The following is a 15,972-nucleotide window of genomic DNA, read 5'->3' as shown; positions in this document are numbered from 1 at the left end:
GACTGTATTTTGTAACAGGCGTAGGAGCTGACTTGTAGGCGTAGTCATAAAGAAAGCCTCTCTACTGTCTGAAGGAGCCTGGTGGTCACCAGACGGTTCCACGAGCTGAGGTTGCGGGAAGAAAATAAAACACGTGGAGTGCAGAGACGTCCATGAATCACGGGATGAGAAGAGAAACGCACGTGCGGTACCTGTTAGCCTTCCCGGCCGCGGTTGGATAACGCAGCCAGCGCCCCTGGGGGAAGCTGCGTTAAGTAACCGCCGGCGCGCGCGGGAAGACGGGTGACAGTCGCCGACGAGATGTTCAGGCGGACGGTCGCGATCGTAGCCGTGGCGCTCGCCGCCCAGGGTAAGATGTCACGTCCCCCTGCAGTAGCGCTGCTGCGACTAACGGCCATTCTGCGACGCTTCGAGCACAAGCACTATTCCGTACTCCCTAAAGGCTAGCGAGACCAGCTCTCGTATATTACACTACTTTTTTTTTAATTCTCCCGGCTCCGTTACTGACCGCTTGTTCCTTACATATATTTCGCCAGTGTTCACTATTATAAATATGAATCCCGTGAATTACTAGACCTATCAATAGTTGATATTCCCTGACCGAGAGATCTCGAAAAGTTTTTCGTATGATAATCGATACGATTGTCGACGTTTAGTCGTCTTCCTGTTCGTGTTTCTACGGAAAGAAGACGGTTTGGCTTAAGGGAATGCTAGGGGCGGAGGAAAACTGACATAGCCTACGCGTCTAGAAGAGCCATGGTAGGGGGAATATTTACTTGCTTTTCGGCCAGTACTGGCGATTCACGGATGCGCTCACCTCGTACCGATCTGCAGCTGCGGTATAAATAACACAAGGAAGTAACAAGGAGTCGCTAAAGTGGATTATAGAGACGTTCACTCGTTACATTATTTATTTCTCACGTACGTTTTCATTTGCGTCTAAAATGAATCAGTTTTCATCACATAATGTGCTCGCGCAGTGAAAACTGATACGTAAAAACCAATCATGCCAGTTTTTTTTTTTACCCATTCAGAGAAAAAAGCGATGTAATTCTACAGTTGTCATTTATTGCAACTGAATCTCCCTTAAGGTCCCTTGAAATCATGGCCAGATGTTGGTCATCTCATAAAAACCATGATCAAATGTTGGTCACCCTATTGAAAGCCCCCACCTCCCCTCATATGAGAACAGATCGCAGTAATCTGTGCGTAAATCGCACGTGTGTGTGTGCAGATTGTAGCGAGTGGTCGCTGATCGACGAATCTCAAGCGACGTATCGTCTGTCTGGCTATATAGCTAGCTTGCAGCGACTCGTTTGTCTATTAAGCGAGGTTGTGTACTTGCGCTATGGCCTCATGCAGTAAGGACGTTAGAATTTGTAGAGCTGTTCAGGGAACACGACCACTCTCAAGAGTGGAAGTCAAAGAAGGAGTCGTAACGTTAAGAAGGGATAGAGATATATATACATCTACATTCTGAAAACCACTGGAAACGGATGAAAAAGCGTACTTTTGATGTATCACTTGTAAGGGCGTCTTCCCGATGCATTCACATACGAAGCCCGGGAAGAATGATGGTTTAAACTCCTTGGCGGGCGCTGTTAGTGTGTCTAAATATTGTCTTCGCGGTCCATAGGAGCTTATAGTATATTTCCACGTTCATCATTTGAAGCTGGTACTTAAAACTTGTTAAGTAGGCTTTTGCGGGGTAGTTTGCGACTGCCATTTCAGTATCTTCATCACGTCTTTCCATGGGTGAAACAAACCTGTGGCCATTCGTGCTATCCTTCCGCGTACAGCTTCAACATCCTCTGTCAGTCTTATTGCGTACGGGTTCCAGTCACTTGAGCAATGTTCTAGGATGGGTAACACGTGTGTTTTGTTACCAGTCTCCTTTCTAGATTGATTTCCCAGTGTTGTACGAATGAACCGAAGCCAGCCAGCTATTTGCCTACGAGTTCCTTCACAGACCGTGAAGGCCCAGGGGATGTCTACCGGCCGCCCTGTCATCCTCTGCCTTGCGGTGTCATGCGGATGCGGTATGGTAGGGCATGTGGTGAGCACATCGCTCTCCCGGCCGTTTTGCCGACCTTTCAGGCAGTGTTCCGTCAAGTAGCTCCTCAATTGGCGAGGCTGAGTGCACCCCTAACAGTCCTTCGACCAAGGAAAAACCCTTGGCAGCACCGGGAATCGAACCCGGGTCCTCCATGTGACAGCTATCATAGCTTAAATACTCGTTATAAGACTAATAAATTGAGAAGAAACTGAGAAACTCAAGACAAACTGGAAGGATGTACTCAACGGATTGCCGTTAAAGAAAAATACGTTTTCCGTAAAAATGCGTACTGTCCCTAAGAAAAGCGTTCCAACATAACTTTAATGTATCTCAACTCCAGTTTCTTAATCAGTGACATAATGTGATTAGCTATCACCTCTGCTGAACATAGCAGTACGTTTACCACGGCAAGACTTCACGGCACATAGTCGTTCAAAATAATACTAATAGTTGAAGTTAACTGGTAAATCGTTCGTATGTGGTGGCGTCGAAGAGAGCAACCGACTGACATCAATCAATTGTTCATATGTGGGGCCATTAGTACATTTTGTTACTCGCATATTTTCTTTCCACGCAGTATTTGGTTCCAATTTGTCACTCTGATTGTACCTATCGTCAATGACCAGGAATAAGGAATTCGTTTAGTCACTGTAATGTTTCCTCCCCACATTTTTTGGTAGCCGACTGGGCCGAGTGAGAAGTTTTCGTATTCCATTCTGTTACTCTCAGACAGGGATGGGAAGAGTCTAGAACTACAAGGAATCGAGAACTCCTTTTTCGAGAACTAAAAGAAAGCAAATACGCGCCCGAAACCGAGAGCTCTTACACGAACAGCTTAGCTCAGGTGTGGGTAAACAGCGACCCGCTAATCGTTTTTGTGCAACACTCCAGGACAGTCAGAATTTTTATGTACAATTTATATCTTTTCTGAAATACGAGGTTAACTAATGCTTGCAATTATTTTAAAAGGGGCGGCAGTCGGCCAAGCTCTGCTTCCACAGAGTTGCCTCCGAGCCAAAGCATACCTGCCTGCCTTCCTGCCCTAGCTGATAGGGGAACCGTATGCTTCAGTCAAGCGTCTGCAGCAGTAGTAAACTTCTCGATCTCTGATGTGTACGTAGTGTTCCTACGTCCGTAATACGGCATTTCATGTCATCTGCTGCGCCTTTTAAAAATACTTCTATGCAAAGGACGTTACATCCGATTCTGAAATTAGTTTTTCGGATATTTTTTTTCGATAAGAAATTTTTAAAGAAGCTAGTGTTACTTGTTTTCTTTAGTAAACAGTCTTTCTTATCCGATGTAAGAAACCTGTAAAAATTCTATAGGATAACGCTAATGCAAATAATATACATCATTGATCCATTTTTTAAAATGTCTGTGCACATGACCGCAGAGGTCTCGCGTTATGTCAGTGTCTAGTGTGGTAAACAGATGTGTTCAGCTACCTCGTGGAGAGAAGTGCGACGTTGTGATCATAAAACACCTGCTTTCGTAATGTAATAAGTGGTGTGTGCCACCAACTGAACCCGGAAGAGAAGTTGTTTTACAGCATACGTTCCGTTAGAGTGTAAAAGATTCATTTTGAAAACAGTCCCTAGACTGGGGTTTATCCTCTGCCATGTACTTTCTCCGGGGACTGGCAGCCTAATAATGTAAGCATAGCCGGCCGGGGTGGCCGAGCGGTTCTAGGCGCTACATCTGGAACCGCGCGACCGCAACGGTCGCAGGTTCGAATCCTGCCTCGGGCGTGGATGTGTGTGATGTCCTTAGGTTAGTTAGGTTTACGTAGTTCTAAGTTCTAGGGGACTGATGACCTCAGAAGTTAAGTCCTACAGTGCTCAGAGCCATTTGAACCAATGTAAGCATAAGGGTTTCTGCCTGACTTGGTGGATCAGGGAGAGGTATAAGCTGGTGCAAATTTCAAATAAGACCTTGAGGCCTGATGGAAATGCTCAGAAGGCAAGAGCATTGCTCGCGAAAAGTAAACAGTCCAGGTGTAAGCTCGGGTCTGGCACACAGTTTTAATGCAGGAAATTTAAGCCCATACCTCCCAAAAGCATAAAATTGAGATCGTGGCAGTAATTCTTTTTTGTTTGTGTGCTTTAGGTATGTCCTATCGATTCAGACATTTTAAGCTTGTTGGTCCGAGTTGGAGGACATAAAGTCAGGGCACTGGAAGTTTGCTCTTGCTTCACCTGTCCTCGCTGCTCTCAACGTGCTCATAACTTTCAGGGTCGGCCGCTGTGGCCGAGCGGTTCTAGGCAGTGCCGTCCAGAACCACGGGGCTGCTACGGTCACAGTTTCGAATCCTGCCTCAGGCATGGATGTGTGTGATGTCCTTAGGTTAGTTAGGTTTAAGCAGTTCTTAGTCTAGGGGACTGATGATCTCAGATGTTAAGTCCCATAGTGCTTAGAGCCATTTGAACCATAACTTTAAGCACTATTCAATACGTCGCCAGCAGATCCACTAACGTGGATTTCAACGAAGAAAATCTGTTGAACAATAGAGCATTTTGTACTATAGCTCCCACTTTCCACCAAAATGTGTATGGTTCTACTTGTCACTGACTGATTCTCATAGATTCCACACACATGGTGATACTAACTTGACCGCCTAGGGCACGTTATCGTACTCATTTGCACCCAAAAAGTGATGGGCATGGTGAATGGGATGCTGGGAGAAACAGAGCTCAAATCCTTGTCTGTTCATTCAGATTTGCGTTTTCCGTGGCTCCCAATGTCGCTTCAGGTGGATGACGGAATGCTTCCATGTCGGTTTCCTGCCTCTGAGTCGTCATCACTGTGAGCTCCGCCTGCAATGACCTCAGTACCTGCGGGACGCCAAACTTCAGTTTTCCTCCTGCGCAGGGGGCAAGTGCATGCGAGTCAGAAAGAATAATTCGAAGTAGACTTTACAGTTTCGTCGTCGACAATATGAGGATCACTGGAGGGAATCAGTGGTGTAGGTACAGCGTTCTTTCAACCATTTGCCTCGAGGAATTCAGGGAAACATATGAGAATCGGAATCCTCCAAAGCCCCTAATTCTAGTCCATTGGGTTAACAAACGCGCCACCTTGATCGATATGTGATTTGTTTTAGTTCCAAGTCAAAGTGTTTGCTGTTAAAAGGAAATGTGTCAGTCTTTTCAGTCGTATTGCCAATTTCATTCTTCTCGAAATTATTTAGACGACCCGTCATTTTGGCTATGCTGCAAGCCACTGTCTTAAACACGACGGGAATAATATGTCAACTTAGTTGGACTCTCTTGCCATATTATTTAAATTACATGTAGAAGAATAAACGTACAACACTGGGCAAAACTAACGCGAAAAGCCATCCAAAGTCCATATCTTGACTGGTCAGTGTACCTAAGTGGTTGTCTTTCATTCCGTACCGTAAGTAGTAGAGTCATTTATCGACGGCGGTTTCACTTGTCGATAGTGGTATATACTGGTCAAGAAGATGGACACGTATTTGGAAAGCTAGTAAGGAGGGAAGGAGGATAAAGGTTTTAAAGTTCCGTGGATGACGAAGTAATTAGAAATGAAGCACAAGTCTATTTGAGTAAGGATAGAAACGAAGTCAGTCGTGTCCATTCACATCTACCATCTCCACATTCTGCCTTAAAAGACTTAGGGAACTCACAGAAAAATCTGGATGGTAGGATGGGTGTTTGAGCCACCGATCTTCGGACCACTTATCACTGCACCACCTCGCTCGTTTGGGGAGTGCGTTTTGTTCAATACCCGTTCCTCCAGCCCGATTAAGATTTTCCACAGTTTTCCTAATCATTCCAGGCATCGTTTCTTCGTGTCAATAGGAATACGTGTCCTGTCTCCAATAACGCTGGCGTTGACAGGATGTTAAACCACAACCTTCCTTCTTCCTTCTAGTGAAGCTTAAAATTAGTTTTCAAGCGTTCATCTATTACAGCGCTCCTAGTATAAATCATGGACATGAAACAAACTTTCGCTCGCGATGAAATCCCCTTTTCAATGGTTCGTAAGAGCATGTTACTAAATAGACTACAGCTTAGCGCATAGGATGTGCCGACCATCTTTCTCCCTGTCTCATCAGTGCCAGCAAGCTATTGTGCGCTGCAAATAAAACGACTAGGACGTGAGAGAGTCTTTAGGAATGAAGTTTGCAAGTAGCATAAGGAGCAGGCGCAGAGTTAAATACCCCTAAGATACGAATTCCCGACGTTACCACTGGCTTCAGAGCTATTTCACCTGAAACGCTCAGTTATCCTTCTCAGTTATCTGTCTTGTGATGTGCTACTTCTGGAACCTTAGACATTCGCTGCGAAGTTTAAGCATTCCTATACGAAATCAGTATTACGTTTCTCACGTTGTCCTCGGCTTCTGGTAAAGTTAACGTTATCAGCTTGAAATTTTCGACTTTTAATACAAAATTATAAATTCGATCCTAATAACTATGGACACGGTTCAAAAAGACATATGTAACTTGCAGTATTAGAAAATATGATCGGGTCACATTTGACAGCTTTCACTGGGAAGGGCGTGATTTTGAGAACGTATTTATATAAACTAAGGGCAGCTAAATTGTGATACTTACTTGAAATCTTGTTCATTGAACTTCAACAGCACGTGGCGAAGATTCAAGAATATCACACTTTCAACGTAAAATTATAGGAATTTACGTAACATTAATGCCATATAAATGATTCAATTTTAACAAAAAGGCTATCGGTATTATACAAAACCAATCCCATTTTTGCAGTGGTCAAGTGTCAGGCGATATTTCGGTACCCCTTCTCTGGAAGTTGCTAGTAACACTAGTTCACTTGTAACTCTGGCTTCTTGAAATTATCGGATTCAGCGCTTTCGCCTGTGGGCATCAAATCTTCCCCGTAACATAGGCTCCGAGATGCGGAGTGCCTCAGGGTTCTGTGCTACGACTTGTGCTCTACTCTATACACAACGACATACCCAAGAAAAGCAGGATGCGAAATTGTTCTGTACGCCAATGATGTCGCTTTTTTCAAGCACTGCCGCAACACAAATTACACTACTGGCCATTAAAATTGATACACCACGAAGATGACGTGCTACAGACGAAATTTAACCGACAGGAAGAAGATGCTGTGATATGCAAATGATTAGCTTTTCAGAGCATTCACACAAGGTTGGCGCCGGTGGCGACACCTACAACATGCTGTCATGAGGAAAGTTTCCAACCGATTTCTCATACACAAACAGCAGTTGACCGGTGTTGCCTGGTGAAACGTTGTTCTGATTCCTCGTGTAAGGAGGAGAAATGCATATCATCACGTTTTCGACTTTGATAAAGATCGTGTTGTAGCCTATGGCGATTGCAGTTTATCGTATCGCGACATCACTGTTCGCGTTGGTCGAGATCCAATGACTGTTAGCAGAATATGGAATCGGTGGGTTCAGGAGGGTAATACGGAACTCCATGCTAGATGCCAACGGCCTCGTATCACTAGCAGTCGAGATGACAGGCATCTTATCCGCATGGCTGTAAAGGGTCGTGCAGCCACGTCTCGATCCCTGAGTCAACAGATAGGGACGTTTGCAAGACAACAACCATCTGCACGAACAGTTCGACGACGTTGGCAGCAGCCTGGACTATCAGCTCGGAGACCATGGCTGCGGTTACCCCTGACGCTGCATCACAGATAGGAGCGCCTGCGATGGTATACTCAACGACGAACCTGGGTCCACGAATGGCAAAACGTCATTTTTTCGGATGAATCCAGGTTCTGTTTACAGCATCATGATGGTCGCATCCGTGTTTGGCGACATCGCGGTGAACGCACGTTGGAAGCGTGTATTCGTCATCGCCATACTGGCGTATCACCCGGCGTGATGGTATGGGGTGCCATTGGTTACACGTCTCGGTCACCTCTTGTTCGCATTGACGGCACTTTGAACAGTGGACGTTACATTTCAGATGTGGTACGACCCGTGGCTCTACCCTTCATTCGATCCCTGTGAAACCCTACATTTCAGCAGGATAATGCACGACCGCATGTTGCAGGTCCTATACGGGCCTTTCTGGATATAGAAAATGTTCTACTGTTGCCCTGGTGAGCACATTCTCCAGATCTCTCACCAATTGGAAACGTCTGGTCAATGGAGGCCGAGCAACTGGCTCATCACAATACGCCAGTGACTACTCTTGATGAACTGTGGTATTGTGTTGAAGCTGCATGGGCAGCTGTACCTGTACACGCCATCCAAGCTCTGTTTGACTCAATGCCCAGGCATATCAAGGCCATTATTACGGCCAGAGGTGGTTGTTCTGGGTACTGATTTCTCAGGGTCTATGCGCCCAAATTGCGTGAAAATGTAATCATATCTCAGTTCTAGTATAATATATTTGTCCAATGAATATCCGTTTATCATCTGCATTTTTTCTTGGTGTAGCAAATTTAATGGCCAGTAGTGTGTCAGGGACCTCCAAAGACATGCGGACAAAATCTTCCAGGAAGATGAAATAAACCACAACAAATGCCAAGCACTTCTATTCACTATCAGGCTCAAGCACCCAAACCGCCATATCACGATTGATGACATAAACTTGACTAAGTGTGGCTCAGTAGAATATCCTCGCCTCACGTTAGACAAGACGTATGGGTTTTTGAAACTGAAGGGCTACCTGACGACCAAAAGCTGACCACACATTTACGTCTGTACTCCACAAACCACCTTACGATGTGCGGCTGAGGGTTCTTCCAGTACCAATTACTTTGCCCTCTTTCCCTGTTTCATCCGCAAACGGCACGTGCGAAGAATGGTTGTCGATAAACCTCCGAGTTTCTGTGGCTTCTCTCGTTGTGGTCATTTTACGAAGCCTTTGTGCGAAGAAGTACTATGTTTCCCGATTGATCCCGGAAAGAACTCTCTTGTAATTCCAGTGGTAAACCGTTTTGTGATGCACAGCGTCTGTCTTGCAGCGTCCGCCACTGCGGTTTGTTGATCATCTCCGTATCTCTCTGGCGCGGACTAAGTGATCGTGTGATGAAGCGCTCCGCTTTTCGTTGGATCTTCTCTAGTTCTTCTGTTAATCCAAAATGGTAAGCGTTTTAGACTGATGAGTAATACTTAAGGCGGGATGTAACTGAAAATGTAAACATTTACTTAAAAAATTATAACAGCCATATTTATTAATGTTGTTGTTGTTGTTCTCTTCAGTCCTGAGACTGGTTTGATGCAGCTCTCCATGCTACTCCATCCTGTGCAAGCTTCATCTCCCAGTATCTACTGCAGCCTACATCCTACTGAATCTGTTTAGTGTATTCATCTCTTGGTCTCCCTCTACGATTTTTACCCTCCACGCTGCCCTCCAATGCTAAATTTGTGATCCCTTGATGCCTCAGAACATGTCCTACCAACCGGTCCCTTCTTCTTGTCAAGTTGTGCCACAAACTTCTCCCCAATTCTATTCAATACCTCCTTATTAGTTATGTGATCTACCCATCTAATTTTCAGTATTATTCTGTAGCACCTCATTTCGAAAGCTTCTATTCTCTGCTTGTCCAAACTATTTATCGTCCATGTTTCACTTCCATACATGGCTACACTCCATACAAATACTTTCAGAAACGACTTCCTGACACTTAAATCTATACTCGATGTTAACAAATTTCTCTTCTTCAGAAACGCTTTCCTTGCCATTGCCAGTCTACATTTTATATCCTCTCTACTTCGACCATCATCAGTTATTTTGCTCCCCAAATAGCAAAACTCCTTTAATACTTTAAGAGTCTCGCTTCCTAATCTAAGGTCCTCAGCATCACCCGATTTAATTCGACTACATTCCATTATCCTCGTTTTGCTTTTGTTGATGTTCATCTTATATGCTCCTTTCAAGACACTGTCCATTCCGTTGAACCGCTCTTCCAAGTCCTTTGCTGTCTCTGACAGAATTACAATGTCATCGGCGAACCTCATAGTTTATATTTCTTCTCCATGAATTTTAATACCTACTCCGAATTTTTCTTTCGTTTCCTTTACTGCTTGCTCAATATACAGATTGAATAATGTACAAATCTAAAATATTGCATGTGTAAATCAAAAGAGCTGCGTTTTAAGGAATAATATAATAAAATATGCAGGATTAAAATTTTGCCAGAAATCTGAATTTTTAATTTTTTATTGTCTTTTTTATAAAAAGCCATAACTCAAATTCCAATTATTCTAATCTGAAAATTTTATTGTAGTGTCCTCAGAAGGTTATAAGATCACTGAACTACAGTTATTATTTTGTGGTAAAAATTGTAGCATTAACACAGTCTTTAATTTTGCACATCCAAAATCAACTTTTTTTCTACGTACATTCATCTAGAAAACAGAATGTAATTGCAGAATCTCGTATTTTTCATTTCCAGGGAGAAAGCTACACGTTGCGAACAACTCCTGTAAATTTCATAGCATTAGCGCATATACACTGAGAAAATGCTACCAATAACGTAAAATACGTAAAACAGGGAAAATGAGATTCAAAGATTTTCTTCTCATACTTCTACATGTAATAAGCTTACCTCAGTTTTAAAATCTTCCATATGATACTCCTCATCCTCCAGGTTTCTCTTCTCTCCTCCTCTGGCCTCCTCCCTGGCCTGTATTTGCGGGTAAGACGCCGATCTGTTAGCTTTCTTGACCCTGGTCTCGTCGATGGTGTAAAATACTCCTGTTGTAAACACACCAGGATCTATACCATCTCTCTTCAGCATTTCAATTCTGCCATTATTTCCGTTATTGTAACATAAAACTGCATCATAGGCACCTATTCTGAGTACTTCAGGCCCACAGAATGTCCTTTTTGAGCATCTAATGCAAATTAAATTACTGAGGCTTTCATTTGCATTTTGTGTCTTTCCGTGAAGACACTTCCTCAATAAATCAGGGTTTGCAAGAAACCTGAATGTGGACAATTGTATTCATAACAGGTTCTGGTAATGAGTGTTTATGTGAATACGTCTCATTTCGCTTGTTGAAATTACACCAATCGTCTTTCGGACACAGAGTGTTCATTAGTGTTTGGTCAAAGGACAGTTGGTGGGAAAAAATTGCCCGCACAGCACACGTCATTGCCTCTGTGTGTGTTTTTCCTGATAGCTATCCCATAAAATAACTGAAGAGAATCAGTTTCTTTCAGAGTAAGTCTGCCTTTTCCTTCTAGTGGTTTTCCATCCTGAAGTACTTCACCTTTCATCTCTTTCAGTAAGCGACGAAGCCTACTACCAAGGCTCTTTTGGATGTGTCCAACACATTCCAACTTTTCTGTTGTTGTATTGTACTGTTTTGTATCTGTTACAGCTTTGAACCAAGAGGAGTCCTCCTCACTAAGGTATTTAGTGTATCTAACACCGTACTGGTCCTCAGATCTGGATGAACATCCTCCAGCAGCCTCCATGCCCCCACTTCAGCCATTATAATTTTTAGAGCATGCTACTGTATGCTTCCCTTGCCACAGTTTCTCACTGGTGGCAGTATTTAGCCATAATTTCTACGTCTAAATCTTTACCTGAGTCAAAACCAATAACAGATGCGACAGAGATGTGTGATCATCGTATGGGAAAATTTCACCTGCTTCAAAAATGTTAAATTAACTCTGCTTCTAATTACAATTAAAATCAATTTTTATACGCTTAGCGACGTTATAGAAGTCTACATCATGCACGAATTGCAAATGTATTACGGGATTATAGTAGGAGATAGAAATTCTAAAGTGATTTCGATTTCACCGGAGACCACATCGCTGTTGTGGCTGGCTGCAGACAACGTCACTATTCTCACCCTTAAACGTCCGATTCCAAATAATTTTAATTGCAATGTATTTGTATAAAAGTGACGAAGGTATGTAATGTGCACTTTAAGCGTGGCGCTTAAAGCAACGTTTACCATTTCAGCCCGTAAGCCGCCGAAATTTTATCCGAGTTACTGGTGACCTGCCTGGGACCTCGCGCCTTTAGGGCCCACGGAGTGCTGGAAGCACGTGCGGGCTTTGGCGGTCAACTCCTGGACGCGTCCAGAGTCTTCCATAACGGGTTCCGTGTCGGCTTAACGTCAAGGACAGGTCAGGAGACGGCCGTACGGGAGAAATCAGCAGTTACGACCCGCGCCCTCGCCCACACAACTTTCACCCGGCTGTTTCGACACTCGGCTCGTCTTCATTTACATACATCTGCCTTGCACCAGCCTCCCCTGTCGCGCCTGTCGCTGTCACACTTGTCTGCTTCCTGGAAAATCAACACAGATCCGAATCTTCTATTCGGTCTTCCTTTTTATTGCTACGGTTCAAGTCCTACTTCATTCATGGCTTTAAAAACTGAATTAGAGTGATTAAGAGCAACCATGGACATCTTTCTCATACGAGATCAGTACTTATAGCACCATCCACGTCGTTTTGTATAGTCTTTCTGGCGTAATAATCTAGGCTTCCGTAACTTTTAGTATTTCAAACACGGCGTGCAGCTACTCCATTTTCAGATCGTTGATCCATACAGAAATGAACAACTGCGAAAAATAACTTGCAGAAAGGCCTCCTCTTCACCTTCATATATACTCCACAAGCCACCTTACGAAGTGTATCGGAGAGAACTTCTGGTAACGCTATATGGTCCCCACTTTCCTGTTCCGTTCGGGAATAACGCATGGGAAGAACAGTTGTCGATAAACCTCCCTATGAGCTCCAGTTTCTCTGATTTTCTCGTTGTGGCGATTTCGTGAGATCTATGTGGGAGGAAGTAATATGCTGCCCAATTCTTCATCGACGTACGTTCAAATGGCTCCAAGCGCTATGGGACTTAACATCTGAGGTCATCAGTCCCCTAGACTTAGAACTACTTAAACCTAACTAACCTACGGACATCACACACATCCGTGCCCGAGGCAGGATTCGAACCTGTGACCGTAGCAACAGCGCGGTTCCGGACTGAAGTGCCTAGAACCGCTCGGCCACAGCAACCGGCTTCAACGTACGCTATCGGAATTCACCTCTCCGTGGTACACAACTCCACACCACTGGAGTTTGTTGGCAGTCACCGTAACGCTCCCTCGCTTACTAAACGAACCCTTGATAAAACACGCCGCTCTTCGTTACATATCCACTGATTCTTCCATTAAACGTGCTAATGATCTCAGACTGATGAACAATACTCAAGAATCGCTCTATCAAATATTTAGCAGACCATGTCTTTCGTTAATGAATTATTTCTAAAAATGGTTCAAATGGCTCTGAGCACTATGGGACTTAACTTCTGAAGTCATCAGTCCCCTAGAACTTAGAACTACTTAAGCCTGACTAACCTAAGGACATCACACACATCTATGCCCTAGGCAGGATACGAACCTGCGACCGCAGTGGTCGCGCGGTTCCAGACTGAAGCGCCTAGAACCGCTCGGCCACAACGACCGGCAAATTATTTCCATTCAGTTATTCTTCCAATGAATCTCAGTCTGGTATCCGTTTTCCCACATTTAGTTCATGTAGTCATACCTCTTTAATTCACTTCGGGCGGTTACTTCTTAATGTTTTTCGGTAGTTACTGTTTTCAGTGATTTATCTCTAAGAGTGTTCCTGGACAGTAATGGGTCACAGCGGCAATTTAAGCGCAGTTAAGTTACACTTATTTACAGATTATCTGCCAGGAAGTTACATTTATTTACGTTCAGGGTCAATTGGCAGTCTCTCCATCTGCACCTTGTATCGTATAAAAGTCCTCTTTTGAGCACGCCCCATTTTATGGACCAATGAAGAATTTTTAACACTCAATCGCTATCCTGGAACCCCACTCCAGTTGCAGGTTGCCTATCTATGGCAAACATAGGGGAATAACTGATTTTCAGTATTTTTCGTAATTATTGATAGAATTTAAAATTTAAAATGCTGTCATAATCTACTCATTAAGAGGTATAATCCTGTGTTCAAAGTTTAACATAATGAGACAAGTATTACTGTTAGAAACTGTGTAATTGTCTTGCGGCAGCATAACTGACGGCGCGCATATACACGGATTTTATTTATGCAGTATTTGAAACTGAGAGTACTCCCAACAACCTTTACACATAATATCAAACATTTGTAATTCATCTTCTCGCCGGCCGTTGTGACCGAGCGATTCTAGGCGCTTTAGTCTGGAACCGCGTGACCGCTACGGTCGCAGGTTCGAGTCTTGTCTCGGGCATGGATGTATGTGATGTCCTTAGGTTAGTTAGGTTTAAGTAGATCTAAGTTCTAGGGGACCGATGACCTCAGATGCTAAGTCCCATAGTACTCAGAGCCATTTGAACCATTTTTGATACTTCTTCTCGCTGACATCCCCCACAATATGATGAAAGGAAGAAAGTTTATCGCTTACTACATTTTCGCTGTTCACGCAGTCAAGTTCCAGGATGAATCATGTTTGAATTTATTCCTTATTTACTCTAGTCGCAACACTGTTTGCAGACAGTATCCACGTATATCACTGAATTACCTGCAACATTATATTATTGTACGACACATAGTTAAGGAGGTATAACGTCATCAAAATTTAGATACATGAAGAACTTGCTGTTGCTTAAAACGGCGCGCGGTAAAAATTTAAAATCACGCAAGATGTTTTAATTTATCACTTCTTTAACATTCACTTTGCAGAAGGCATCTTCACATATCACTAAATGAACCTCCGAAATTATATCACTATACGACACATAGTTCAAGAGATATGACGTCATAAACATTGAGATGCGTGAAAAACTTGCTTTTGCTTAAAATGCCGACAAAGTATCTAAGCCATATTTATCCAGTGTTTCATAATGAGAGCATTTAGCGACTTCCAACAACTGTAAGCATAACTTCCTACTTCTGATAAACTTTTTCTCGGTTACATTGCTTAAAGTCGAATATTCAAAACGTTAACTCATTTATAAGGTAAATACAAACATGCGGGGTTCGGACTCCAGTGTATTAGGGATTGTTTCTGTTACTACTCACTTCTTCCACCCCTGGTGAGCAACTGTCAATGTGAAAAATTACACGTTTCGCAACGCTTCGGAGTCAACGTCAGACAGTAGTTCCTCCTATTGTCAGATCGAAGGTCGGAGGAAGGCAACGGCATACCCCCTTTATTGGACCCTGGCTAGTAAAGCACTGTTGTAGCGAAACCAATCTCCGGACTGCTGACAACTTTAAATAAAAATAGCAAAGTAGCTAGGTCGCTTATTTAAATACGCTTTACGTTCACGAAATTCCTCCTCCTGTTAGTGGACCATTGAATGTTGCACGTACACGGAAGCTTGCAAAACCGGAGGGCAACCACATTAATTCACTGAGAGCGATTATTTTTCGGCCACAATGCACTAAGTGTGAGAACTATCTTATTCGTTGTTAGTTTCCCGTGATAATTTCTGCAATGCTCTGGTGCCGAGGAAGATTTAAACTGGTTTACTGATGGCCACGTGGACCACAGTCGTATCTCTCATGACATCTTCGCATGTATTTCCACTAGCCTGCCATTAAAAACATCTCACTGACATTTCTTTGTGTACAACGCTTGAGGAAAAATTGTAGAACAATGACGGACGCATCGGAAGGTAATGAAATTTATAGCAAGTATTAAAATCAGAGATGTAATTAAGCGATTGTACTCTGACTGCTACAACCAAATCCCTGCCAAAGTCAAGCTATCATTAACTGTAATCTGAGGTCTAGAGTCATCGAAATAAAGAGATACATAATGGATTCTATTGCACTATGTCCCATGCGACTTTTGTCCCACAAACGTTTTAGCTCCTATCATACTTTCGGAGTTATTCTTGGTGGCGATAGTTAGTGACTCACCCTGTATAACTACCTTGCTCCTACTGGGACTCGTTTCTGAGTTTGAGCGGCACGCACATTGTTTACTTACTTTTATAATATACAGGTCGATTACAAT

General features: G+C 43.4%; 1 protein-coding gene across 1 annotated transcript in view; it reads left to right on the top strand.

The window, feature by feature from the left end:
- The first annotated feature begins 230 nt into the window (after window positions 1–230).
- Window positions 231–15,972, top strand: part of LOC126168709 (protein obstructor-E-like) — an 88,766-nt gene continuing 73,024 nt past the window's right edge. Inside the window, exon 1 of the mRNA XM_049920580.1 lies at window positions 231–349. Coding sequence (XP_049776537.1) covers window positions 301–349 — 49 coding nt within the window. The 5' untranslated portion in view covers window positions 231–300. The remainder of the gene's footprint in view (window positions 350–15,972) is intronic.

The sequence above is a fragment of the Schistocerca cancellata genome, chromosome 1 (genome assembly GCF_023864275.1).
Source record: "Schistocerca cancellata isolate TAMUIC-IGC-003103 chromosome 1, iqSchCanc2.1, whole genome shotgun sequence".
Classification (NCBI taxonomy): domain Eukaryota; kingdom Metazoa; phylum Arthropoda; class Insecta; order Orthoptera; family Acrididae; genus Schistocerca; species Schistocerca cancellata.
This window is presented reverse-complemented; position numbering and strand designations above follow the sequence as displayed.